Below are 26,207 nucleotides of genomic sequence, written 5' to 3'. Positions count from 1 at the left end.
GCCTCAGTTTACCCCACTGTCCAAAACACGGCCCCCGCCCCAGGACTGCAGAACTGTCTACTCTGGGCTGCGGGACCTGCCGACGGGGGCGACACCGCGAGCAGGGGGGTCGCGGGGCAGCGCGGGGTGTCCCCTCCCGCCCCCTCCCTGTCGCGAAGCGGCCGCGGGAATAACGCGAGAGTTCGCCCCCTCCCCCGCGCAGTAAAACTGTCAAAGGTGGGAGGGGCGGGAGCGCGCATGTGCGCAGCGCCGCGCGCAGCCTGCGCCGCCCGGACCCCACGCCCCGCGCCCCGCGCCCCCCGGCCCGGCCCGGCCCGGCCCGGCCGCAGCCCCGCTGGGCGCCGCAGGTAAGCGCCCGGCCGCGCCCCGGCCCCTACTCAGCCGCAGCCCCGGCGCCCGCCGCGCCCGATCTCGACCCCGCGCGCGGGCCGAGGAAGGGGCCGGGCCCAGAGCCCCCCGCCCCCCGCCGCGCCCGAGCCCCGGCGCCCCGCGCCGGCGCCGTCTTCCTGCCTCCTCCTTCTCCAGAAAAAGTCGCCATTTTGGTTCACTGCCTTCGCCCCCCCACCCCGCGCCCGTGACCGGCCCTGCCCGGCCAGGCCGAGGCCCGCGCCCCGCGCCCGGCCCCAGGTGACAGGTGGGTGGCGAGGCCGGCCCCAGGTGCGCGTCGCTGGCCGCGCTTCCCCGCGCGCCGCGCCCGGGCCGGGGTCCCGGGCGGAGCGGCCTACGCGGCGGCCCCGCAGTTGGCGTCTTCTGCGCGCAGCGCGGCCAGCCCCCTCTCCCCGCCAGGGCTCGGTGACCCCGCTGGGCTCGGGAGGGCCGAAGCCCCTTATCCGGGGCGCGAGTCGCGTCTCTGCCCCCAGGCTGGCCCTGGCCTCAGGTCCCACTACTGTGAATTCTTCGCCCAGGCTTCAAAAAAATTGGACGTGGGGCCTCAGCAAGCACCTGCACCCCAGGCCACCGGGGTCGTCAGGGGCTGGGATGACTCCTGCCGGCCCTGTCTCCTTTCGAAGTTGCAAAGTGAGGCCTTCCAGAGAACTTTGTCCCCGACACTGGCCTCCCCCTTGGCAATGGGCGATGACTGTCCTGACCTCTGACCCTGCTCTCTGGCCCTTTTGGACACAGTGGCCCCTTCCCATACTCTGGGATCCAAGTTAATTAGAAGCTGTCAGGAGGGGCCACCTCCCCACTCAGCCCTCACCCTGCTTCCTGCCCCACCCCCTTGCAGGGCCTTTCCACAGGTCTGGGCCCAGCATCTCCTCTGCTCCCCAGCTCTGCAGCAGTACAGGCCCTCAGGGGCCCAGCCTGGGGCAGCAGGACGTTCTCTCTGGCCAGCAACCTGGGCCTTCACTGCCGGTGCTTCTGAGACTCGTTTGGTTGAAGTGGTGGTGGCGGGTCAGTAGATGGGACTGAGAGGCTTCAGAGAGAGGTGGGGTGGGGGGGCAGATCAGCCGCCAAGCCTGGAGACAAGGCCGCCAAGGGCGGGGACAGGAGCTAGGTGCAGTGCCAGAGTAGGCCAGGGGTCCTCAGCCCACCTCAACTGTTTTCCATCTGCGTCTGGTGAGGATTCCAAGGGTGCCTGCCTGGGTGGGCTGGCACTGCATCAGGTCTGCCTGGGAAGAGATGAGGGCTCCGGTGAGAAGGTGGGCCCCCCTGCTGGGCCCAGGCAGCCTGTGAGCCAGCAGCCATCACCCGAGACATAATTGGCCCCCGGAGGAATGTTGCCAGCCTCCTTACTCCTGCACAGGCACCTCTCTTGGGGACACACCCCTCCCAGCTCTGGGTAGGAGTGCGTCAGCTTCGGCAGCATCTCCAAAGCTGCACACCTGTCAGGAAGGGGGTCTGGAAGTTGGTGAGGGTCTCAGCACAGGACTAGGTCCTTCCAAACTGACGATGCCTCCTGGGTTGTCCGAGGAGACCCTGACAGGCAGCTCCCCCTACATCCGAAGCCCCCATCACTTGTTTTCCCATGTGAGCAAAACCACGGAGGCCAGGCTCCTCTTCCCTGATCAGAGAGGGCCTGCGGAGGACGGGGCTCCAGGATCCCATCACGTGTTCTCAGGGGACCTGTCATGCTTCACAGAATGTCCACTTGTTCTGCAGAGATGACGGATCCTTTCTGTGTTGGAGGCCGTCGGCTCCCAGGGTCCAGCAAGAGTGGTCCCGGGAAGGATGGCAGCCGAAAGGAGGTCCGACTGCCGATGCTGCACGACCCACCGAAGATGGGTAAGAGGAGTCGGCCAAAGTCGATTCCAGGTGGTTCTGGGCAGCAAGTCATAGGAGTGGGCCACCTCCCGACGTCCTGTCTTCAGGCACCCAGCTAGGCCATGGGGTTCCTGAGAACATAAGCAGGGTAGCCTCACCTTGGATGTAGTCCAGGGCCCTGGGTTCTTGTCCTCAGCTGGCCACAGCCCCTGGCCTGGCGCCCTGGCGTTGGGACAGTGGTGCTCATTGTGGGCCCGTGCAGCCCCCAGCAGTAGGCAGTGCTGCACGGCTTCCAGCCTTGCTGTGTTCTGTGCTGCAGGGATGCCGGTGGTCCGTGGTGGACAGACAGTGCCCGGCCAAGCCCCTCTCTGCTTTGACCCAGGAAGTCTAGCCAGCGACAAGACAGAAGGGAAGAAAAAGGGGCGGCCAAAAGCCGAGACCCAGACCCTCCGAGACATTCCTGTGAGCTCCCTCAGGGCCATGGTGGGGCTCACGCTGGGGTCTCCCTATCAATCAGCGACACGGTGGGGCTCACGCTGGGGTCTCCCTATCAATCAGCGACATGGTGGGGCTCACGCTGGGGTCTCCCTGTCCAGACATTCTCCTGGCCTGATCTGTCCTCTGCACATCTGGTACCAACTCTATGCCTAAGGTGTGGGCACTGGGCTGGCAGGCTTCCTGAGGCCTGGCTTTGTATTTGATGTGCCATGAGATTCCGGGGGTCACATTGGTGGGCTCCCAGAACAGGCCTTGTGCATGGCCAATGCCGGAATGGCTTGAATTCCCACCGCAGTCCCGAGGTTGAGGAGCTCATGTGGTGTGTGTACACTGCAGGCCCAGGGAGGGCTCTGAGTCTGGGGCTTGGGCTGGCGGTGGCACAGTGGCTGCAGGTCAGCAGCGCCGCCTTTCCCCACGCCCAGCTCTCCCTGATGAACGCCTGGAAGGATGAGTTCAAGGCACACTCGAGGGTGAAGTGTCCAAACTCAGGGTGCTGGCTGGAGTTCCCCAGCATCTACGGGCTCAAGTATCATTACCAGCGGTGCCAAGGGGTAAGGGACTGTGGGTCGGGGAAGAGGAGGCCTCGGGTGTGTCTGCGCAGAGGCCCTTGGGGCCCTGTCCCACACCTGTCCACACCTGCCCAGGGTGCCATCTCAGATCGGCTGGCCTTCCCCTGCCCCTTCTGCGAGGCTGCATTCACCTCTAAGACCCAACTGGAGAAACACCGGACTTGGAACCACTTGGACCGGCCCCTGCCTGCCCCCAAGCCTGGGTCCATCAGCCGGCCGGTCACCATCAGCCGGCCTGTTGGGGTCAGCAAGCCCATCGGAGTGAGCAAACCTGTCACTATCGGCAAACCCGTGGGTGTCAGCAAACCCATAGGCATCAGCAAGCCGGTCTCGGTCGGTAGGCCCATGCCGGTCACCAAGGCCATGGCAGTCACCAGGCCCGTGCCGGCCACCAAACCTGTCACCATCAGCAGGCCCATGCCGGTCACCAGGCCCGTACCGGCCACCAAACCCATTACAATCACCAAGTCTGTGCCAGTCACCAAACCTGTACCTGTCACCAAACCCATTACAGTCACAAAGCTTGTGACAGTCACAAAACCCATGCCGGTTACCAAGCCCGTGACAGTCAGCAGGCCCATTGTGGTCAGCAAGCCGGTGACGGTCAGCAGGCCCATTGCCATCAGCAGACACACACCGCCCTGCAAAATGGTGCTGCTGACCAAGTCGGAAAACAAAGCACCTCGTGCTGCAGGGAGGAACAGTGGTAAGAAAAGGTAATGGGGCTCATTCCAGGTTGGGGTGCTCCTCGGATGGTAATGGGGTCCAAAGTGCCCTCCTGGCCCTCACCTCACCTGCTCCCTGCAGAGCTGCGGACAGCCTGGACACCTGCCCAATTCCACCCAAGCAGGCCAGGCCAGAGAATGGGGAGTACGGCCCCTCCACCATGGGCCAGAGCTCTGCCTTCCAGCTGAGTGCAAACACCAGCAGTGGTTCCTTGTCACTGGGCAGCAGGCCCTCAGGGGGCCCAGAGGCACTGAGAGCTTCGGGCCCTGCGTCCCCACCTGAGGAGGACCCTGAGCGCACAAAGCACAGTAAGAGGAAAGCCCCAGGGGCAGCGGCCAGGGCCGGCTCCGCCTCCTGAAGGTTATTTGACCAGTCTTGGCCCTCGTTTTCTCTCCCCGAGTCAGGAAGGAAACAGAAAACACCCAAGAAGTTTACAGGGGAGCAGCCATCCATCTCAGGGACCTTTGGGCTCAAAGGTAAGACCCCCCGACCTGTGCGCACCTCCGGGGCTGGGGGTGTCCACTGAACAGCCCCTGAGCCCACCCCTGCCTCGCCCCATCCCCTGTGTGCCCACAGGCCTGGTCAAAGCTGAGGACAAGGCCCGAGTTCACCGCTCAAAGAAACCGGAGGGGCCAGGCCCTGAGGATGTCCGGAAGAAGGTGCCAGCTGCTCCCATCGCTGTCAGCAAGGAGGCACCGGCCCACCCAGCTCCAGGTAGGGGCTGCCCAGCAGGGCCCAGGGCAGCCCTAGACTGCGGGTAGATCCCACAGGACAGGGCTGGGGCTGAGTGTAGAGACTGGATTCTGTGCCTGGCGTCCAGGGCACCCAGGACCCCCACAACCTTCGAGGCCCCTGCCTTGCTCACAGGCGGCCCCGAGGAGCAGTGGCAGCGGGCTATCCAGGAGCACGGGGAAGCCATCTGCCCCACCTGCAACGTGGTCGCCCGGAAGACTCTTGTGGGGCTCAAGAAGCACATGGAGGTGTGTCAGAAGGTAAGGCAGTGGCCCGAAATGGGTTTGGTGACAGGCACAGGTTTGGGAGGGAGGCCCAGCCGTGGGCAGGCTTCCCACACATGGGGTCCTCTGCAGCTGCAGGATGCGCTCAAGTGCCAGCACTGCCAGAAGCAGTTCAAGTCCAAGGCGGGCCTCAACTACCATACCATGGCGGAGCACAGCGCCAAGGTACTGCGGGCCATCCCCCATCCGTGGCCTCTGACCTTGCCCCGCCTTCACTGCGGCGCCCTCAGCGCCCAACCTTGGATGATGGGGGCCCAATGCCTGAGTGGGGTGAGTCCGGGGCAGGGCCCCATGGTGGGGGTGGGTCACCGAGGCTTAACCTATTCCCAGCCCTCCGACACCGAGGCCTCTGAGGGGGGTGAGCAGGAGGAGCGCGAGCGGCTGCGCAAGGTGCTGAAGCAGATGGGACGGCTGCGCTGCCCCCAGGAGGTCAGCGGGGGGCCATGGAGGGGTGGGGCGGGGGGGGCCACAGGGGTGGGGCGGGGGGGCGGGGGGGCCACGGGTGGTGGAGTGGGGTGGGGCGGGGTGGGGTGGGGCGGGGGGGCCACGGGTGGAGCGGGGAGCCACAGGGGTGGGGTGGGGTGGGGCGGGGCTGGGGGCCACAGTGGTGGTGGGATGGGGTGGGGCGGGGGGGCACCCTGCTGGCCATTCACCTGTCCTCTGGTCTGACCCCCAGGGTTGTGGGGCTGCGTTCTCCAGCCTCATGGGCTACCAGTACCACCAGCGGCGCTGCGGGAAGCCGCCCTGTGAGGTGGACAGTCCCTCCTTCCCCTGTGCCCACTGCGGCAAGACATACCGATCCAAGGCCGGCCATGACTACCATGTGCGCTCAGAGCACGCGGCCCCTGTGAGTGGCTCTGCTGTGACCCCGTGCCGTGGTGCTGCGCTTGTTCGTGTGCTACGTGCCTTGTGTGTGCCTCGGGTACCAGCTCTATCTGTCCATGTGCCACCTAACGCCTGTGTTTCCCACCCTCTCTGTACGAGATGTGTGTCCCAGCAGGCCAGAGGGTGAAACCTCCAGGTTCCCTGGGGTTGGCTCCGTCAGCTGTGTCCTCAGCACGCTGAGAGGCCTGGAGGTCCACCAGCCTTCGGGGTGGCCCCACCGCGCGCTGACCTGACCTGCCTCTTGCCATTTTGTTCCTGCGGCTCACTCTGGCCTCCATGCACTCCAGCCCCCCGAGGAGCCCACGGACAAGTCCCCTGAGGCTGAGGACCTGCTGGGTGTGGAGCGGACCCCAAGCGGGCGCGTCCGCCGCACGTCGGCCCAGGTGGCCGTGTTCCACCTGCAGGAGATAGCGGAGGACGAGCTGGCCCGCGACTGGACCAAGCGGCGTATGAAGGACGACCTTGTGCCTGAGACTGCACGGGTGAGCTGCCCGCCCGGGTGAGCTGCCCGCCCAGTGCTGGGGAAGCGCCGTGGCCTCTGGGCAGGACCTACGTTGGCCTGAGCCTTGGCACAGCCACCCGTGACCTGGGCCGCCCGTTGCCCCGCCATCTGTGACGAGTATCGCCTGCTGCCGAGGCAAGCGTTAGAGCAGCCAGGGGTACCTTCTGGCCTGGGGCTCACCCTGGTGCTGTTGAATTCACAGCTCAACTATACTCGGCCAGGGCTCCCCACGCTGAACCCCCAGCTGCTAGAGGCGTGGAAGAATGAAGTGAAGGAGAAAGGCCACGTCAACTGTCCCAACGATGTGAGCGGAGGCAGCTGGGTGGGGCGCGTGGGGAGCCATGCAGGGACAGAGCCCGGGTGTGGCCCTCTGGCAGGAGTGGAGGTTGAGACCTTGTAGGAGGTGCCCAGCCCACCCAGGCCTTGCATGCCCAGCCTGCCCAATCCCTAGGACTCACACACCCTCACTTGCCCCAAAGAGGCCTCAGAGATCCCCTGGGCTAGGGCAGGGGTGTATCTTGGTGTGGGGTGCCCACCAGAGGCATTCGCCCACGGCTGCCTCCCCTGCAGTGCTGTGAAGCCATCTACTCCAGCGTGTCCGGACTCAAGGCTCATCTTGCCAGCTGCAGCAAGGTCAGTTCTGGGATCTGCCCCACAGCCAGGTTTCACACTCATAGCTCCCAGCTCACCCAGTGCAGGCCCCCCCCACAATAGTGTGGGACCCTGCCCTGCCCCCCACTTTATCCACTCGGCTGCCTCTTCCATGAATCCAGAGACTGGCCAGAGGCTGATGGCCAACCTAGGACACCTCCCTGACCCCTAGCCCCAACCATAAGCCAGTGGGTCCTAGTCTTGTCCTGGGAGCTCTGCGTCCATGTGGCCATGAGTGGGCACCCCAATCCAGGCAGAAGGCACGCTCCCTTGGAATAAGGGATGCTCAGCAAAGATCTGTGGCTCTTCCCCTGGGCACCTGCCTCTCCTGACTTTCCTCTCTCCCACCACCCTTGCAGCTCTGGCAACCCAGTGGTCCCGGCACTGCTCAGCTTTCCTTTGGCCATCCCTGACCCTGACCTTTTAGCCATGATTAAGGGCTTAGGGCATATCTGGGTGCTTTGGGTCCTCCAAGAGTTGGGGCGGGTCTAACCTTTGGGGGCTGGCCTGCCCGTGCATTGCAGGGGGCCCACCTGGCGGGGAAATACCGCTGTTTGCTGTGTCCGAAGGAGTTCAGCTCTGAGAGTGGCGTCAAATACCACATTCTCAAGACCCACGCAGAGGTGCGAGGGCCATCACCAGGGCCTGTGGCTGGGGACTAGCCCAGGAGGGGCCAGGGCCGTGGTTGGGCACCCCTCGGGGGTGGAGAGGAGGTCAGTGGCCTGCATGGAACGTGCCTGAGTGAGCGGCCAACATGGAGAAATCTGGTGGTTTCTCTTCAGTGGGGTCCGCCTTCCCTCGGAGAACTGGGAGGCTTGCACCCTGAGCTGGAGCCGCCCCAAGGGTATGTGCCGGTCCCGCCCCCGGCAGCCTGGCTGCAGGTGCCTGCCTGGTCCAGAAGGCTGCTAAGCCTTCAGTTCTCAGGCCACACCTGGCGCATGTGCTCAGCGTCCAGTCCCAGGTCTTCATCAGTGCTCTCCTCTCCCCAGAACTGGTTCCGAACATCAGCAGACCCACCTCCTAAACACCGGAGCCAGGACTCATTGGTGCCCAAGAAGGAAAAGAAGAAAAATCTAGCAGGCGGGAAGAAGCGGGGCCGGAAGCCGAAGGAACGGCTCCCGGAGGAGCCTGTGCCCAAGCTGCCCCTGCGCCGGGACGACTGGCCCCTGGGATGCAGGGACAAGGGGGCCCGGGGCTCCACTGGCCGGAAGCTGGGAGCCAGCAAGGCGCCTGAAAAGTGAGCTTGGTGGGTGGGGCCTAGCCCCCACGCAGCTGCCACGCTGCGCTCTGTCGGGGCAGGGCTAGCCCCAGGACCTCCGTCCTCCAGTTTCTCTCCCGTACCCCTGCCTCTTCATCTATCCAGAGGGGGCAGCCAGCCACTCTCTCGTTTCTGAAGGTGGCCCTTCCCTGTTAAGGCTGCCACAGGGCACACCTGGGTTGGGGCTCGCCAAGGTGTGCCCAGGAGAAGTGCAATAGCCGGTGGGGGGGCCCTCCCTGTGGGAATGTGTCTGGGGCCTTGGTGTCACGGGGGCTGCAGTGCAGAGCAGGCAGATGGCCTTTGGCTCCACTGCTCTGCTTCCTCAGGCCCTGCTGGGGCCACACCCTGGCTCCCCCAAGGCTCAGACATCCCTGGTAACCCGTGGTTCTGGGCTGGTGAGGGCACCTGAGCCACCTGGCAGCCAGCAGCCACCATCCTGGCCTCACCTCCCCCTAACACTGGAACTCCAGCACCCCCAGCTACCTCCCAGGACAGACCCCCGTCTGACCACTGCCATGCTGAGCTGACCAGCTCCTGCCCACCCTCAGCCACCCACTTGGTCCCCCTGCTTCTATTTTCTACCTCTCCAGGCCTGGTCCCCTCCCCCCACCCTTGCCCCTCCTTTGTCACTGCAATCCCTGCTGTGCTCAGGCCCTGCCCCACAGGCCTGTCTGTAGTGCCCCTAGTTTGAGGTAAGGGAGGGGTTTTGCTTCTGGCACCTACAGGGCAGCAGGAGCTTGATGCCCTCCAACACAGCCACCAGCCCTGAAGATGCAGGGCCCCTGGAGTGTGCTCTGCCTCCAGTGTTCAGCCTTTGGGCACTGCAGGCCTAGGTTGGAGCAGCCTCACCGAGTAGGGATGGACTAATTTGGGCCCTGGGGTTCTCCCAGAACCCTTGGGCTGTGGGGTGGGAAGCTGGGCAGAGCTGGCCTGGCTCTGAGTGGCCACTGGGGGAAGGCAGCCTACTGTCTGCCAATCGGGGTAGGCCCAGTGGCCAAGCTCTCATGGGAGCCCCCTCCCCACTTTTTTTTTTAACCTGTCCCCATTGTTTCTGGTTGTGTGGTCATTTGATAGGAGAACTGAAGGCCAGCCAGGGAGGGGCTTGGCCAAAGTTACAGCAGTTTGGTGGCAGCTCCAGAGCTGTCTTTGCCCCCTTTGTGGCCCTGAGGGTGGCTGGGTCTATAGGTTCAACAGGGGTCAGGCAGGGAGTCCAGGGTGCCTGGAAGAGCTCCTTCCCTGGGCCCTGCCTTACAACCACAGCATTGCAGGGAGAATGAGGCTCAGAGGGGGTGGGTTTGGAGGGAGGCCATTTTCCAGGGTGGGTGGGAGTGGGCTGAGGGCTCATCCCCACTGACCCTGGACAATGTGAATTTTGATGTTTGCCCATGTGCGTGTGTCTCCTGGGTGTAGTGGATGCCAGTCTTGTTGCTGTGACAAGTAACAACCTTTTTTTTAAATTGTTTTTTATACAAAATCTCACAACAATCTGACATTTGGTGCTAAGGGTTTCCTGATGCAGATGGTGGGCCTGGGGTTTGGGCGTGGACCTCTGGGGTTTGAGTTCCTTGCTGCTCAGGGAGGCAGTACTGGGCACTGCCTCTGCCCCCAGCACCCGCCCTCACCCATCCCCCAGGGAGAAGGCCCCACTGGTCTCGGCTTGGAGGAGTGGGGAGACAAGTCCCAGGAGCACTTCAGGGACTGGGGTTGTGGTACACTTCCTGTCTCTGGCTTTATCCTTGGGACACAAGGCTCTGACCCTCAGCAGCCCTGGCTGGATGTGCTAGGGAGGGAGTGTGGAGACCTGGACTTCCCCAACGCACACACACCGCAGCCTCATGAGAGGATGGAGGCTTGGACAGAGTGCATGCGACCCAGCGACAGGGGGTCAGGGGAGGCTTTCCTTCCTGCAACCCAGAGCTGCACTGGTGCAGCTGAAGCTGGAGCTGGAAGAGGAGGAGGATGGGGTCTGGCAGCTGCTGCTGGGGCAGCCTCACGAGGGGAAGGGAGCAAGCACTGGCAGAGGGGCCTAGGTGCACTTTGGCCTGGCAACCAATGGCAGGAGGAGGTTGGACCTGAACACCTCTGCAGGGTGTGGCGCCTGCCCCAGCCTCTCAGGTACCTGGCCCTTGGGGAGGAGAGAAGAGGGTCTGGTTTTTGCTGGGGGCGAGTTTCCGGGACGCTCCCAAAGCCCCCAAGTAGTCCCTCGTGTGGGAAGGGGAGTCCTGGGTAACTTGATGTTAGCACTTTAAGCCCCTTTGTCTTTAAGGTAGGCGTGGGGGCTGCTGCCAGATGTGGCTGTTGGGTTTGACCCATCCTTTCTGCCCTCTTCTCACACATGCTGGTCTGCAGAGCCTACCTCCCAAGGGGTAGGGCCCTGGGTGGAGCTCAGCAGGGTCTGCCCCCGGGAGCCGTCAGTAAGGGACCGGCAGGACAGACCCCAAGGCGTGGTGGGCGCCGGCCCAGTCGGGGCCCTCTCTGCAGATCTACCTCGGGCTCGGCGCACGCCCCTGCCCGGAGAAGAAGGGGCCCGGAAGGGCTGACCCACCGGGCCGACACTCACGAAAGTGGGATGCACTTTATTTGCTGTTGTAGTGGCAGGTGAGGTGCGTCCTGCGTGACCGTCGACCCTCCTGCCTGGTGGCGCTGAAGGGAAGGAGCCGGCCAACCTGACCCCGGGCGGGGCCGTCCCCGTGCACCCTGCCTGGCGGGCCCCAGGCGCTCCCCTGCCTCCCGGCCGCGCGTCCTGCGCTTCCGGTCTCTTGGTTTGGGTTTTTTAATGCCAGTTCTCAGTACATAAGTGCATTTTGAAAGAGGTTCCAGCTATCACTTGTAACCATATATATATACATATATATTCTATCTACAAAGTGTTTATTTGCGAGATGTTTCGACGGTGAGCTCGGGCCCCGCCCGCCTTGTGTCCCCGGTCCTCGTCCCCGCCCCGCGCCCTGGTCCCGAATGGCGTGGGGACGGGCCATCACTGTATGTACTGAAATGACTGTATCAAATAAATGTTTATTGATTTTTTTTCCAGGGTTTTTGTGCGGCTGAGTTTGTGGTGAAACGCATGGGGCGGGGTCCTCCCGCCAAGTGGCGGCGGCGGCCGAACTACCAGTCCCGCGTGCCCGCCGTGCGGCTTTATGGGGCTTGTAGTCCACGACGCAGAGCCTTATGGTCTTTGTAGTCTACGGTAGGTGGGGCGCGCTGCCGCGTGGGGCTTGTAGTCCGCGGTGGGCGGGAGCGGGAACCACCAGCTCCCGGCGGCCCACGCGCGCCGCCTGGCCAAGCCGGTGGAGACGCCTCCCAACGCCATGGCTGCGCCCCCGGCCCGCGCGGACGCCGCCCCCTCGCTCACATCGCCACCCGCGGCCCGAGACCCGCCAGGCCGTCAGGCTGAGAAGAGCGAGACCTCGTGCGAGGACCGGTAGGCGTGGGCGCCGCTTCCAGTCCACCGGCGAGCGGGAATCGGGCGGCAGCTCTGGCGGAGCTGGGCGGGTGATCTGTCTCGCTGCGAGCCGGAGTCCCCCACGCCCGGAGGCCGCGCGGCGCCCCGGTCCTCCCAGCTGCCGGGCGAGGCCCCGCGGCCTCGTAGCGGCCGGTGGGACGGACCTGGCGCAAGCGGGCAGGCTCCTCCGGGTTCAGGGGAGGAGCCCGGGCGCGCACCCCCGCGTTGACCTTGGTTTCTGCCCCGAGTGGGTGGGGCCCTCGGTCTCCAGCACCCAGCGGGCCTTGTGCCTACTCGACTGTGCGAACCGATCTGTTTTCGGCTCGGGACTCGGGGTGCTGCGGCGCACAATGCCTTCTGATTTTGCTCTGCTGGGGTTTTGCAAGAGCGTGAAGAGGGGAAGTTGTGGGGGTGCAGCGGAGGAGCCAGTTCCCACCCGGGTTCGTCTCCCCGGCTGGCCCCTCGGTGAGCGGGGCCCTGCGCGGCGCCTTTGCTGCTGCGACCGTCTGGGGGCGGTGGCCGCGCAGTGCCCTGGGCAGCAGGAGGCGCCCGGGGCGCTGTTCCTCCCTTCCGGGTCTGACGTGTCCCCTGGGGAGCCCGAGGGTTCCCCAGGGTAGAGGTTGTTCCCACTTAGGCGCCTCTTGCCTGGGTTCAGGCTGTGACTCTGGTTAGAAACCCGTGAGCCAGGACTCCCTCAGGAATGGGCTGCGCTGGGTGCCGCAGGGGGAAGAGTGTCCCAGCACAGGGTAGCACTCCTCCAGGAGCTGCTGGGCAGAAAGAGCTTTCCCTGGCCCTGTGTCTTTTCAGGCCCACACCCTCCCAGTGGGCAGTGACTAGGAGTTTTGCATGGCTGGAGTCTAATAGGACCTGATCTGTTCCTCTGTGGGTTCCAAGGAGGCTTTTTTCGTTTCTTTTGAGATGGAGTCTCACTCTGTCGCAGTGGCTGGATCACTGCTCACTGCACCCTCTGCCTCGTGCTTAGCCTCCCAAGTAGCTGGAATTACAGGCTTGCACCACCATGCCCGTATGGGGATTTTTGTATTTTTAGCATAGAGGGGTTTTATCATGTTGGCCAGGCTGGTCTCAAACTCCTGACCTCAGGTGATCTGCCCACCTCTTCTTCCCTGGGATTACGGGTGTGAGCCACTGCGCCTGGCCACCAAAGAGACTTTGATTTAACCCAAGATGGGGCAGGCCAACACTAGGTAAGCACTGAGGGCTCTTGAGAAATGCACTCCGGGATGACATAGGTTGGTGGCAGCAGTCAGCTGGGCCTGCCCTGTGCATGGGCTGTGGGCTGGGCACAGTGGCCCTCACGGTGTCACAGGAGGCAGAGACTGTTGTTACCGTTCTCTGGTGTGGTTACCAAGGGACAGAGGGAAGCTGCAGGCTAATACAGATTGCAGCACCTTCCTCTGAGGGCCCGGTCTGCCCTGGAACTGCCTCGTGTCTTCTTAGGCAAATTTCTTGCACTTGTGCCGTCTTCATGCTTGTGCCGTGTGTGTGTCTTCATGCTTGTGCCATCCAGGGCTTCCTCTGCCCCAGCCTGGGCTTTTCTCACTGTTCCCGAGCGTCGCCCCCAAAGTTCCTGCATCTGCTCCTGCTTCAACCTCTGGTGCTGCCCTCAGCTCAGAGGTCTGTGCCCGTGGTCTGCGGCTCCTCCTACCACATCATCCAGCCTGGTGGTCCAGTCTGTCCATCTTGCCCATTGTTCATTGTCTGCTTGCCACTGGTGACTCTGCCCTGGGCACCTGCCCCAGAGCTGGCCCATGCTGGTGCAGGAACCAGTACTTTGTGGTGTTAGCAGTGACTCGTGGCTGTGGTTGAGATGGAGTCTGGGGCTGTGGCTGTGGGGAGCAGAGAAAGGCTGCCCATGACCATACAGAGCAGGTCCTGCTTGGCGAAGGTTTCCAGAGTGGTGGGTGGGCCTGTGCAAGCCCCCAGCCCCCAGTGCTCATCCAGCCTGAGAAAGCTGCCCTCATGGCTCTGTCCCTGAGTCAGTCCAGCACCAGTGGGGTCAGCTCCTCCCTGCTTCCTCTTCCCTCTGGCCTCCGGCCTCTATTTAGTTATCCAGCAAACTTCCCTTCAGCCTGACCTGTCAGGCGGCACCCAGCAGGAAGGTCGGTGGGTTATAGTGACCCCAGGGTGGTACGACAGCCCTGCACCACAGCAAGGGGGTACCCCAGCCTTTCCCCGTCCACACTCCCTCTGCAGCTGTTTCTCAGTATCGGGCTCACATGCCGCGCACTCCCTGCTGTTGGATGTTTGCTTCTGGCTTCCTTGGCATTGTGGGTGGTTGGTGGTTTGTGGGGGGGGAAGCCCTGCCCAAGTCTCTACACATGCCTCACACTGTCACCCGGGCTGGAGTGCAGTGGTGTGATCTCAGGTCACTGCAACCTCCGCCTCCCTGGTTCAAATGATTCTTCTGCCTCAGCCTCCCTACTAGCTGGGGTTACAGGTGTGCACAACCATGCCTGGCTAATTTTTTGTATTTTTAGTAGAGACAGAGTTTCACTATTGCCAGGCTGGTCTTGAACTCCTGACCTCGTGATCCACCTGCCTCAGCCTCCCGAAGTATTGGGATTACAGGTGTGAGCCACCATGCCCAGTTGCCTGTGCTTATTTCTTTACAATGACATCACTTATGGGGCCCTTTTCGCTGATGAGGCGTCTGCCTTGGTCTTCATGAGCCGACCCCCCTGTAGTGTACCTGCCATTGTCCTTGAGGAGGAAACAGAGGCAAGCTGTGGCTCCGTGGAGGGGACTGAGCCACACTCGACTATGCTGTGGCCCAGGGTAGGATGGCTGGCTGAAGGTGAGGGAGGGGTAAGGGGTGCCTTGCAGTGGCTGAGGCAGCCTCCAGCACCACTAGCCTCAGACAGCCCCACCTGCAAGGAGGCAGCCTCAGGCAGAAGGTTCCCTGGGCAATGCTAACCCCATTGCAGCATCAGCACCTGTGGGTCGGGTGGGAATGAGCTTCTCTGGCCCTTCCAGTTTTTCGGGTCAGAACCTGGGAACAGGGCCAGGGCTGGCGGCCCCTCCCCACGTGGGCTGCTGTGGTCAAGTGCAGCCTCCTGGAGGGGCATGCTGGGAGCCACGTGGCTGCAGCAAGGTGACACGATTCCAGGGCGGGGCCTCGTGCTTCCATTCACAGCTTTGTCTCTGGGCTCATGCATCCCTTGCCTGGACAGCACAGAACTGGCTTCCACAGACCTGTAGCCTTGCCTCTGGGGCACCCAGCGTGCATGCCCATGCCAGGCTGACCAGCCTGAGTCCACTCTGCTGTTGAGACCGCCCAGCTGGTGACATGGCCCCCAGGAGCCCAGACTCTGCACCCCGCTCAGGACAGCCTCTGCCTCCCGACCTGGGCTCTGGGCTGTCTTCTGCCCACTTCCCAGGTAAGAGTTTAACCACCTCCAGCAGCAGGAGGAGAGGAAGCTCCTGTGGATACAGACAGATGGGCCAGTCCTGCCTCTGAGGCAGCTCCAGGAGTGGCCTACTTTTCAGGAGTGTGACCTCCACACAGAGTCAGCACCCTGTCTCTAGGAGCTCCAAGAGAGACATGTGGCAGCAGGAAGCTGACACCCGTAGCTGATGTGTCCACCCCGGGAGAGGGCTTAGGGCTGCCAGGACCTCTCTGTGCACACTGACTCTGCTGAGAGTGGGGATGACCCCACCCAACCCCCCATTTCTGTGGGCGGGGAGGTGGCTGCGTCCCTTGTGCTCTGCTGTGCCCTGGGTGGCTGCAGGTCCCTGCAGGAGCCTCCATTTGTGGGGGTGGGACTGGGCAGTTATTTTCAGATGGTGCCAGAGGATAGAGTTTCAGATTTGTTTATGCCTGTAGGAAGCACTTTGGGAATAGGGGTGGGGTGCCCAGCTCAGTACTGACATTCAGGACACCTGGCCAAGAGGCGCCTCAGATTTCCCTGTCCTGCTCTGGGGGGTTCACTCTGCAGCCCCAGGCAGGGAGGGGATGGTAGCCTTTTCCAGGAATTCCGGGAGGGGTGCAGGCACACGGTGGTCCTCCGCGTGGTCCTCTGCAGGCTGGGTATGCTAGCCCACACACAGGAGGGGTCAGTTCACACGGAAGGCTGGCCTGAGGATTGTCCGGGCCACACCAAGCAAAGCCAGCGCTATTAATATCCGGCACGGACAAGCCCTCAGCTGTGTGATCCTCTTAGACCCGTGGCCTTGGCCTCTGAGGACGGCAGTGAGCACCGTTCTGTCAGTAAGGTGGGGGCTCGAGAGCCTCCTAGCTGCTGTGCCTCTGCTGACATTTAGCAGGCAGCTTCTGCCAGCAAAGGGTCTTACCCCAGCCCTCCGGCTCTCCACCCACTGTGCTGCCCACAGGACTAGTCCTGCCCATGGAAGGGCAGTTTGGGTGGCCAGAGCTCCTGAGTTGCCCTAGGGGACGGCTGTGGATCTGAGGTGGTGATGCCCCCCACAACTGCCTTCGCTTGAGCCCCACGCACCCCCTGGGGCCACTCGCTGTCCAGGAGCACCCACCCGTGTTCTCCATCATGAGCAGCCCCCCAGCTTACCCTGGCATCAGGATTTCAGGGTGCCGGGCCCTTGGAGCAGAAGGCAGGTGAGTCTGGGCAGGAGATCTCTGCTGTGAGAGGTGCCCACCTGTGCTGTGGTCCTGGCCACTCAGACCTGTGTTCGGTGCATGTCTGTGGACATCAGGAATCAATCAAGCTGGCAGGTGCTCTTGGGCACCGGGCAGAGCTGGGGTTGAAGACGCGGCTTTGTATGGGGCTGCTGTTCTGGGTGTGCCTCTCGTGTTGGTTACAGCTCCAAACCATCTGGTTTGGAATTGACCTTCTGTCGTCATGGCCAGAAGCATCCTTTTCCACAGGAAATGAGGTTTGCTGTGGAACTTTCTCCTGTCCGATATCTATTTGTTAATTTATTTTGAATATTGTAAAGTTTTTTTGTATGGAGACGGTCTCCCCATGTTGCCCAGGCTGGTCATGAACTCTTGGCTTCAAGCAGTCCTCCCACCCCAGCCTCACAAGGGCTATGCCAGGCATGAGCCAGCACACCTGGCCAACATTCCCCTCGAGGGGTGCTGCTTAGGAAAAATGGGGTGAGGCTTTGTCGTTGGCTCTCAGAGACAGGCTTGCTTTGGAGAAGGTAGGGGCTGGCTTGTGTAGACTTGGCCTGATGCCATCACAGGCCTGCGGTGAGGGGGTTTCTGGCAGAGTTGTCCTGACCTGCTTGTGACAGTTCCACTGCATGGGCACCGCTCCCAGCAGAAGGGCCAGCACCTGGCGGTCAGCCACGTGCACCTTGGGAGGGATCTGTGGTGACGGGTTGTTACTTCAGTGAGATTAGGAAGAGTCACAAAGGCAGGGTTGGAAGGCTCCTGCTGGGGAGGCCTGAGCATCGGGAGACCAGCAGTGGGAAGCCAGCACCATGTGAGCCCAGCCTGTGCTGTTGGGTTTCCGTCCCTCGAGTTAGTCCCAGCTTCATGCGATAGCGGGCTCACCCTTGGAATCCAGGGTGCGTGGAGGAAGTACCATCAGCTGCAAGGGCAGCGTTGGGAGCTTAACTGGGGAGCCCTGCCCGTTTGCAAGTCAGATTGTCTGTGTTGGAGCTTCCTCCCTGAGGTTAAAGACTGGGTGATTCCCTGCAGATGCCAGGGTTAAGCTTTGAGGGGAGGGGGCTGCCTGGATGTGTTCTTTGCCCACCATGGCCCCCAGGGCCACCAGTGTTGCTGTCTGCTGGGAACCTGCTGCTGGAGCCTGAGGAGGACTGCACCACCCTCCCCAGCTGTGGGCCATGGGTCACCACCTGCTGGGAGGGGTGGCTCCTGGGGGTGAGCCTTGCAGGCCCATTTGTTTACTGCTGGTGTGCTGGTAGTGTCTGGGCTCCTGGGCGGTCGTGGCTTCTGTTTGCTGGGTCCCATCTTCCTTCTTGATGGATGACTGTTCAGGCAGACCTGAGTAGGTCCCATTCCAGCCGCAGCCCCGATGCGGTCACGGCGTGGTGCCATGGCACCTGCTCCCCTTCAGTGCTTGGTGGAGCGGTACTGTCCCCAGGCCCTCGCCTGGTTGTCCTGGCGCCTGGCTGTGTTGTTTGCTCTCAGCCCTGCTGCTTACGTCAGCGCTCAGCCCCAGAGCGATCTCCAGAGCTGCAGGGAGGCCAGGTGAGGCTGTCTGGCTCACTATTCCCCAGGTGGTGTGGAAACAGACAGACCTGCCTATCTCTGAGAGGCACGGCAGCCTCTGGGGTGCCCCCTTGCCCCAGGCAGGCTCACAGGTCAGCTCCCAGGCAGCCCAGAGAGGTGGCAGCACTTTCGTCTCTGGTGTTTGCTGGATGCTGGAGGTTTCTATCTTGGGAACCCAAGGGGGCCACAGCAAGAATGAATGGGGTTCCCATAAGGCTCCCAGCCCAGGGTCCCCCATCCTGCACTCTGACAGCCAGAAAGGCCAGGCTGTGGCACCACCCTGTACCACGTCCTGTCACTGCAGGAGGATCAGGTCCTCACTGAGCCCTCTGGCTGGTCGTGTCTGGGGACCTCACCCTGGGTGTGTGCACACAGCCTGGTCTGGCCTCACCTCCACCCACACGCTGCCCTCACATCTCCTTGGGCACCCAGCCTTCAGAATGGCAGCGATTTGGCTGCCCAGAGAGTGTGGTGGGTTGAAGGGAACATGGTCAACTTCGGGGTCTCACCTGCCTTTCTCTTCCCAACTGGAGTTCCCTTGGGGACAAGGCCTGGCCCAGCCCAGCCAGTGCCCGTCCACACAGCAGAAGGAGCATGGCCCCAAAAGAGTGCCTTTCCTCCTTCCCTTGTCCTTGCCTGCTGTTCCTCTGTCCTTGCTGTGTAGACAGTGATGATCTGAGGCCCTGTGCCAGGCTGAGCACTTTGGTCTGTGTATCCTGTGGCCCAACTGCAGGCAGGGTGTTTTTTTTTTTTTTTTTTTTTTTTGAGGTGGAGTCTTGCTCTGTCACCCAGGCTGGAGTGCAGTAGTGCAATCTCTGCCTCCTGGGTTTTCAAGCAATTCTCCTGCCTCAGCCTCCCTAGTAGCTGGGATTACAGGTGCCTGCAACCACGCCTGGGTTTTTTTGTTTTTTTTTTTTTTTTTTTTAGTAGAGATGGGGTTTCACCATGTTGGCCAGGCTGGTCCCAAACTCCTGACCTCAAATGATCCACCTGCCTCAGCCCCCCAAAGTGCTGACATTATAGGCGTGAGCCACAGTGCTCAGCCCAGGCAGACTTCTTATTCACCCCAATGAGCCTGCCCACCTCAGCCTTGCCTGTTGGGGGGCACGAGGGGTGCCCTGTGGGCCAGCCACACTAACAGGTGCCTGGAAGGTGGGCAGCCCTGGGCCAAATCTGAGCACATCCCTCTCTGCAGCAGCAATGCAGAGTCCTTGGACAGGCTCCTGCCACCTGTGGGCGCTGGGCGCTCTCCCCGGAAGCGCACCACCAGCCAGTGCAAGTCGGAGCCCCCCCTGCTGCGTACCAGCAAACGCACCATCTACACAGCGGGACGGCCACCTTGGTACAATGAGCACGGTGCACAGTCCAAAGAGGCCTTCGCCATTGGTGAGAGCAGGGTGTGCCGGGTGCCTTTGCCATCAGTGAGAGCGGGGCGGGGGAGGGGGGCACTGCTGCTGCCGAGTGCCTTCACCATCAGTGAGAGCCTCGGGTGGGGTGGGGACCTACTTCCCGGCGCCCACCTCGGGCTCCCTCCAGTGCGCGTGGAGCGCGAGAGGGAAGCCCAGGACCTGTCTGCGCGGCCAGCCCGTCTGCTCCCCATAGAGGGTCTCCACTCCCCCCGGCAGGCCTGGGAGGCGGCAGTGCCTCTGGGAAGACCACTGTGGCCAGAATGATCATCGAGGCCCTGGACGTGCCCTGGGTGGTCTTGCTGTCCATGGACTCCTTCTACAAGGTGGGCCCCCGCCGAGCGCCTCCGAGGACCCCGTTGTCCTCTCCCTGACCCTGGGCCCCCCACACATGCAGGTCCCTGGTCTCTGAGCCCCAGTGTGGCTACTCCTGGGAGGCCTAGAGCTCCTGCCTGCTGGCACTGGGCAAGGGTCCTGCAGTGCCCGCAGCCACTCCACAGCCTCCCCCACCAGGTGCTGACTGAGCAGCAGCAGGAACAGGCCACACACAACAACTTCAACTTTGACCATCCGGACGCTTTTGACTTTGACCTCATCATTTCCACCCTCAAGAAGCTGAAGCAGGGGAAGAGCGTCAAGGTGCCCATCTATGACTTCACCACACACAGCCGGAAGAAGGACTGGGTAGGCCAGGGCCCTGCAGAGGGGGTCTTGGGGGCCACAGGCACTGGAGCAGGGTTCCACAGCTCTGGGTTTCCTCACAGAAAACGCTGTATGGTGCAAATGTCATCATCTTTGAGGGCATCATGGCCTTTGCTGACAAGACACTGCTGGAGGTGAGCACCTGCCGGGAACGCCCACTCCATTGGTGTCTCGGCCTCGGCTACCCTGTCCCTGAGGTGTGCGTCCTCCTGCCCCGTCCCCAAGGCCTCCACACTTTATAGGCCTAGGCCAGCCACTCCCCACCCCAACCTCGACCCCAGGCATGGCACAGCTGGGGCCGTCTGCTGTCCCCACAAAGCAGAGTATGCCTGCCTAGGGCAGCAGCTCTATTCCAGTGGCTGAGGCCGTGCTCACACCTGGCATGTTGTCATTCTCGTCCCCTGCCATGGTCCTGAGGGACAAGGTGAGGAACCAGGGCTGGTGCGTTTGAGACTTTGCTATAGGTCACAGGGGCCTTCAGGACAGAGCTGAGTGTGACTCAGGTTGGCCTGACCCCAGGACCCAGGTCCTGCCCCTGGCACAGGCCTAGAGGACCTCACTGTCCAGCACATAGCAGCCCCGGCCCCCATAAGGCCTCTAAGGGGCCAACTGCTGAGTGTGCGGACAGACCCTCAACTCGCCATGCCCCCTCTTCCAGTGTGTCTGTGCGAGTTTCCTCAAGCAAAGGAAATCATGTGTGCCCAGCCACCATGCTATGCCTCTTCACCTAAGCCCCTGGCGACATCCCACCTCCACACCCCTCCCCACCTGCCAGGGTGCCCTGGGGCAAGTGGCTCTGGCCAGGCCCACAGACCAGGTGGTCTCACTGGCTGCTCACTGGCTGGCCGTCTCCACCAGCTCCTGGACATGAAGATCTTCGTGGACACAGACTCTGACATCCGCCTGGTGCGGCGGCTACGGAGGGACATCAGTGAGCGCGGCCGGGACATCGAGGGTGTCATCAAGCAGTACAACAAGTTTGTCAAGCCGGCCTTCGACCAGTATATCCAGCCCACCATGCGCCTGGCAGACATCGTCGTGCCCAGAGGTGAGTCTGCTGGGCCACCTGTTGGGCGGGCATCGGGCAGGCCAACAGTCCAGCCCCCAGTCACCCTCCCCCAATCCTGCCCCAGGGAGTGGCAACACGGTGGCCATCGATCTGATTGTGCAGCATGTACACAGCCAGCTGGAGGAGGTGAGTGGCTTGCAGCCCAGCAGGTCCCATGACCCCAGAGCCCGACCCAGCCCTGCTGCTTGCTTCTCCTCTGCCACCACCTTCAGTGGCCTGCTCACTCCATCCCCTTGCATTTACCGTCCCCTGTCGATGCCAGCCCTGAGCGTCCTGAGCCTGCTTGGTCAGCCTGATCGTCCAGCCCAGACCCCAGCTCGTTGTACCATGCAGGTCCTGGGTTCCCTGAGGAAGCTGAGGGGGGGGTACAGGTGCTCAGGATCCAGCTGAGGGTGCAGCCCACTCAGCATACCCAGCCTAAGCTTTTGGGAATGACAGGGATGACCTGCTGGTCCAGGACTGTGGGGTTTCACTGCTGAGTCCCACGTCAGGCTAGGCTCCTCTCTCTCTCAGGGGGTCACCCCAGGAGTGACACCCCCACCAGAGGTCCTGTGCTCCCTGAGGCATTCTATGGCTGGGCCTGGGAGCCTGGGCCGGCTTGAGCACACTTCCTAACAGGATGTTGAAGGCCTGAGGCCTGCAGAACAGAGCCCAGGGTCCTGCTCTGACTGCCCCAGCCCAGAACTGCAGGTCTGACCCAAGTGGTCCCCAGATTAGAGACCATTAGAAGCTTGCCACCCCCCATGGCTGGCCCTGTCCTGGCAGGCCTGCAGCATGTCCATTCCTGGGTGGGGTGGCCTGGCCACCTGCCCTGGTCACTGACAAGTCACCATTCCCTTATGTCTCCCTGTGTTGCTGCCACAGCGTGAACTCAGCGTCAGGTAAGACTTCACAGCTGTCTGCACAGATGGAGGCATTTCCAACACCCACAGGGAGCCCTGGGTCTGGGCTGTGATCCAGCCAGGCAGGCAGCTGGCTCTTCCCCAGACACAGAAGGGGTGCTATGGAATGGTCCCAGCCCCGCTTCTGCCTCCCCTTGCTGGCAGATGAGGACACTGAGGCACAGAGAGGTGAAGTAGCTTGCCCAGGGTCACAGGGTCTTGACCTTGGCCTGGCCAGACTTTGCTGGAGGCTCTGTGACACCAGAGGGCACAGCTGTTCTCCTGAGCCAGCATTGCTATGCCCTTGGGGCAGTGACTGCATACATGTCCCAGCTTCGAGGGAGCCTGGGGTACCTCCTGTGCCTCATGGGACCAGTCAGCTTTCCCTGGTTGGAGGCTGGAGGGCCTCATCCCTGTCCTCCTGCCCACCCCGGTCCTGCCCTGCCCTGCCCTGCCCAGCTTTGTCCACACAGCCCTTGAAGCTGTCAGCAGGAACAGGGGCAGCAAGAAGCTTGGGCTGTGCGGGGGCCGCATCCCACTGCCCCTCCCCAAGGGCAGGTGGGCAGGGTATCAGCCATGACGGACCTGCCCTTCTCTCCCCGCCTTCTGTGGGTTGGGAAGCTCCTGGCTGAGCCATCTGGTGGGAGAGCCCTCACGCTCAGGGCGCTCCAGAGAGTTTACCAAATGTTGGAAATGCCTCCAGGGCCCATCCGCCAGCCTCCTGTGCCTGCATGAGTCTCTGCTTGGCCCGCTGGGTGGCCAGGGAACCCACAAGTCTTGTCTCGTCAGGTTCCTCTTGAAGCCTTTGTTTTGAGAAAAAAAGTTTCCAGGGTTTCAAACTTGAAAAAACACCTGAACACAGCCAGACACATTTTCCATCGTCTGGTCAGAAGCGTTGGCCCGTGGCCCCACTCACCTCCCTCAGCCCCAGGAGGCCTTGCTTGGGGGAAGGAGGGACGGCCAGGCAGGGCTGGGGGTGTGGCCGCCCACCCCACGTTCCTCTTTAGGCCTGCAGGGAATGCCCTGTTCCCCAACTAAGCAGCATTCTCTTTGTTCTCTCCTTTCTCTTTGTAAACCCCGTTTCCTGCCTTGTTCCCTCCCTGAACATGCTCTTCACCTGGCAAGCAGAGGAAGCTACGTTGGGATATGTGAGCAGAGTGCTCTGTGGTGCTGCTGTGTGCCCCGCCTTCCCATAGCCCCTTGCCCCACCCTCTCTTGCACTGCCCATTTCCTGCTCCTGCCCCGCCCCCTTCCCTGCGGCTGTCACGCCCCTTTTCTGCCCTGCCCCTTTCACGACTCTTTTTTTTGCCCCTGCCACACCCCTTCCATAACCTGCCCCTTTCCTGCTCCTGCCCCACCTCTCCCCTCTTGTCCCTGCCACACCCAATTCCCTGCCCTGCCCCATTCTATGCCATGCCCCTTTCCTGCCCTGCCAAACCCAAATCCCTGTCACGCCCCCTTTCCTGGTCGTCCCTGTCACGCCCCTTTTCTGCTCTGCCTGCCTATCCCCTTTCTTGCCTCTGCCCTGCCCCTTTCCTTTCCCCCCCCACCCTGCCCCTTTTCTGCTCGTACCCCGCCCTGCCCCTGCCACGCCCCCCTTTCTGCTCTGCTTCCTGTCCCACCTCTTTCATGCCTCTGCCCTGCCCGTTTCCTGCCTGCCCCTGCTCTGCTCCTAGACCTGCTCCTGCCCCGGCCCTCCCCAGGCTTGAGCAGCGTGGTGGGATAGCTAGGCGGCTCTAGCCAGTTTTGCCCCCAGCCCCGTCTCTAGAGAGAGGCCACACAACACCTCGGGGAGGAGCCAGGGTGGGGCTTGATCCCACCAAGTTTTAGTTATTCCCCCAGGGAGAGGCTGGGGCCAAGCCACCCATTTCTGCACGTGTTAGCCCGCCCTGTGCCTGGCCCACTTTTGCTTCCTCTTAGCCCAGGAGGGGCCCTCACACCCTACCCACCTAGCTTTCTGCCTGATGGTGAGCTGCCCGGCTGTTGGCCACCATCTTTCACCTTTGCTTGGCAGCTCAGGAGGGTGACATCTCCCCCCAGGTCAGCCCCAGGCAGCAGCGAGTCCCACTCTGCACCTCCTGCTGCACCTGGCCCATGTGTTCCCCTCGCAGTGACACACATCCATCCTGTGGGGAGGGAGGATGTGGGAAAGACCCCTTCTTGAGTGTTCCTAATGGGTTTGTCCCCAGGGCTGCACTGGCCTCAGCACACCAGTGCCACCCCCTGCCCCAGACGCTGAGTGTCCTGAAGAGCACGCCGCAGGTCCGGGGCATGCACACCATCATCAGGTAAGGCCCACCTGGTGGGGGGACAGGACGTCCTGCATGCGTGCCCCCGCTCAACCATTGGCCCCACAGGGACAAGGAGACCAGTCGCGACGAGTTCATCTTCTACTCCAAAAGGCTGATGCGGCTGCTCATCGAGCACGCGCTCTCCTTCCTGCCCTTTCAGGTCCGTAGCCGCGAGGCGGCAGGTGGGTCCCGGAGCCTTGGGGCTCCCTGCGCTCACGGGCACCCTCACCCTGCTCCCCACAGGACTGCGTCGTGCAGACTCCGCAGGGGCAGGACTACACGGGCAAGTGCTACGCGGGGAAGCAGGTACCTGCCTGGGCACCCCTGGATGCGGGACAGGCAGCTGGGGCGGGATGTGGGCGCTCAGCCTCCCCTCCCCGCAGATCACCGGCGTGTCCATCCTGCGCGCTGGTGAGACCATGGAGCCCGCGCTGCGTGCTGTGTGCAAAGACGTGCGCATCGGCACCATCCTCATCCAGACCAACCAGCTCACTGGGGAGCCTGAGGTGCCTCGGGGCGGCCGGGGCGATGAGCCTGGGGGGTGGGGGGCACGGGGAGCCCCACCTGCAGCCTGACCCATGCTGTCGGCAGCTCCACTACCTAAGGCTGCCCAAGGACATCAGCGATGACCACGTGATTCTCATGGACTGCACCGTGTCCACTGGCGCTGCGGCCATGATGGCGGTCCGCGTGCTCCTGGTGAGTGGGCCTTGGGTAGGTGGGCCAGGTTCAGGCAGACGTGGGATTGACCTGCCTGTACACTCGGCAGGACCACGATGTGCCCGAGGACAAGATCTTTCTGCTGTCACTGCTTATGGCAGAGATGGGCGTGCACTCCGTGGCCTATGCATTTCCACGAGTGAGAATCATCACCACGGCGGTGGACAAGCGAGTTAATGACCTTTTCCGCATCATCCCAGGCATTGGTGAGGCTGCCCAGGCCCCTCAGCCATGCATGAGGGCAGGGTAGGTGGCCCTGGGAAGCCCCACCACACTAGCCTGCTTCTTTCTCCAGGGAACTTTGGCGACCGCTACTTTGGGACAGACGCAGTGCCCGACGGCAGTGACGAGGAAGAACCCTACACGGGTTAGCCACTTAGCCACCCCTTCACTGCTACCCTCCTCCTGCCTCCAGACCCAGGATTGCTGAATACAAAAATGTTAATTTATTTTAATTTTTTAAATGTTACCAGTATAATATATATGCATTTTATAAAATAAAGCTTTAGAAAAACGAAGATGTGATTGGTTGGTTACCGCGCAGGAGTGGTGTCCTGGCTGAGGCCTGGGTTTGTGGAGACTCCCCATGGAGAGGGAGAGAGCTGAAGGCCCTGCCTTCTGTCCTGCAGGACCAGATCAAAGAATGAATGGGTAGAACCGGGCCCTGCAGCTCCTACCTCTGCTAGATGGGGCCCCTATAACCCACAGCTTGGTGGCCACCTGGCCTAGACCTGGGAGGGGACAGGGCCCCCTGGTGCTCTGGGTCTCACAAGAGGCAGCCTGTGACTGTTTTCCCCCGACACTCATATTTGTACCATCAAGGGCCTCCCCACAGTCGGATGTCCTTCCCACCAGGACAAGTTTCTGGAGGCCGTAGAGCTGGGAGCCTGACCAGGGCAGGAGTGGGGGCAGGGGAGGGCCGTGCGCTCAGACCCATATCGCTGGAGCAGCTGCTGCTCAGACTCAGGGCCGGACCCGCACACCCCTCCAGACCAGGAGGCCCAGGCGTCCCATGCTCTCTGCTGTGCCCACGCCTGCGAGCCCGGGTTCCCTTAGGTCCTACCCACCCTGCTCTCCACGCAAGTCCCACTCATCCTCCCCGAGGGCAGACGCCGTCGGTGGTTTACTGAGGAAGAGGAGGCGTGCACGCCGCGCCCATGTGACGGGCCCTGGAGCACGGGAAGAGGCCCGGATAACTGAATCAGCCTCCCGGG

General features: G+C 62.4%; 2 protein-coding genes and 2 long non-coding RNA genes across 29 annotated transcripts; 2 read left to right on the top strand and 2 right to left on the bottom strand.

The window, feature by feature from the left end:
- The first annotated feature begins 239 nt into the window (after positions 1-239).
- Positions 240-11,340, top strand: ZNF512B (zinc finger protein 512B). Of its 13 annotated transcripts, none has more exons than XM_078372178.1 (18): positions 240-347; positions 1,270-1,392; positions 2,101-2,223; positions 2,522-2,664; positions 3,123-3,251; positions 3,345-3,985; positions 4,077-4,303; positions 4,400-4,471; positions 4,572-4,709; positions 4,863-4,987; positions 5,084-5,176; positions 5,342-5,440; positions 5,688-5,858; positions 6,184-6,378; positions 6,601-6,702; positions 6,969-7,031; positions 7,574-7,672; positions 8,039-11,340. In XM_078372178.1, exons 3-18 carry the CDS (start codon positions 2,103-2,105, stop codon positions 8,288-8,290), a joined length of 2,670 nt encoding a protein of 889 aa, XP_078228304.1. In that variant the 5' UTR covers positions 240-347; positions 1,270-1,392; positions 2,101-2,102; the 3' UTR covers positions 8,291-11,340. The 13 variants fall into 13 exon arrangements, with proteins under 13 accessions (XP_078228304.1, XP_078228302.1, XP_078228300.1 ...); XM_078372176.1 differs by having other exon boundaries at positions 2,081-2,223; XM_078372174.1 differs by having other exon boundaries at positions 1,226-1,392.
- A 234-nt stretch (positions 11,341-11,574) lies between these two features.
- Positions 11,575-25,507, top strand: UCKL1 (uridine-cytidine kinase 1 like 1). 14 transcript variants are annotated; one of them, XM_078372183.1, is made up of 17 exons: positions 11,575-11,731; positions 14,907-15,150; positions 16,103-16,340; positions 19,123-19,310; positions 19,550-19,656; positions 19,844-20,014; positions 20,095-20,166; positions 20,891-21,080; positions 21,166-21,227; positions 23,108-23,130; positions 24,172-24,270; positions 24,340-24,433; positions 24,517-24,579; positions 24,657-24,779; positions 24,865-24,972; positions 25,043-25,199; positions 25,289-25,507. In XM_078372183.1, exons 3-17 carry the CDS (start codon positions 16,273-16,275, stop codon positions 25,363-25,365), a joined length of 1,602 nt encoding a protein of 533 aa, XP_078228309.1. In that variant the 5' UTR covers positions 11,575-11,731; positions 14,907-15,150; positions 16,103-16,272; the 3' UTR covers positions 25,366-25,507. The 14 variants fall into 14 exon arrangements, with proteins under 14 accessions (XP_078228309.1, XP_035158864.1, XP_008994535.1 ...); XM_035302973.3 differs by having other exon boundaries at positions 19,120-19,310; XM_008996287.5 differs by lacking the exons at positions 14,907-15,150; positions 16,103-16,340 and having other exon boundaries at positions 23,111-23,130.
- On the bottom strand, positions 19,960-24,108 carry LOC144582518 (uncharacterized). The gene is made up of 3 exons (XR_013535297.1): positions 23,932-24,108; positions 22,664-22,785; positions 19,960-21,455 (listed from the first exon to the last, which is right to left on the bottom strand). It is a non-coding gene; the product is annotated as an uncharacterized LOC144582518 (long non-coding RNA).
- LOC144582519 (uncharacterized) lies at positions 25,417-26,190 on the bottom strand. The gene is made up of 2 exons (XR_013535298.1): positions 26,061-26,190; positions 25,417-25,616 (listed from the first exon to the last, which is right to left on the bottom strand). It is a non-coding gene; the product is annotated as an uncharacterized LOC144582519 (long non-coding RNA).
- Positions 26,191-26,207: the final 17 nt, after the last annotated feature.

Source organism: Callithrix jacchus, chromosome 5 (genome assembly GCF_049354715.1).
Source record: "Callithrix jacchus isolate 240 chromosome 5, calJac240_pri, whole genome shotgun sequence".
Lineage (NCBI taxonomy): Eukaryota > Metazoa > Chordata > Mammalia > Primates > Cebidae > Callithrix > Callithrix jacchus.
This window is presented reverse-complemented; position numbering and strand designations above follow the sequence as displayed.

What these genes read in the sequence shown, in the direction of transcription:
- ZNF512B (XM_035302961.3), top strand. Translation starts at nt 2,082, where the DNA reads ATGTCCACTTGTTCTGCAGAGATGACGGATCCTTTCTGTGTTGGAGGC. An exon ending in GCACGACCCACCGAAGATGG is followed by an intron (nt 2,224 to 2,521) that starts GTAAGAGGAGTC and finishes TCTGTGCTGCAG; the next exon opens with GGATGCCGGTGGTCCGTGGT. An exon ending in ATCTTGCCAGCTGCAGCAAG is followed by an intron (nt 7,032 to 7,573) that starts GTCAGTTCTGGG and finishes CGTGCATTGCAG; the next exon opens with GGGGCCCACCTGGCGGGGAA.
- UCKL1 (XM_035302969.3), top strand. Translation starts at nt 11,619, where the DNA reads ATGGCTGCGCCCCCGGCCCGCGCGGACGCCGCCCCCTCGCTCACATCG. An exon ending in CAAAGAGGCCTTCGCCATTG is followed by an intron (nt 19,311 to 19,549) that starts GTGAGAGCAGGG and finishes TCCCCCCGGCAG; the next exon opens with GCCTGGGAGGCGGCAGTGCC. An exon ending in CCATGGACTCCTTCTACAAG is followed by an intron (nt 19,657 to 19,843) that starts GTGGGCCCCCGC and finishes CTCCCCCACCAG; the next exon opens with GTGCTGACTGAGCAGCAGCA.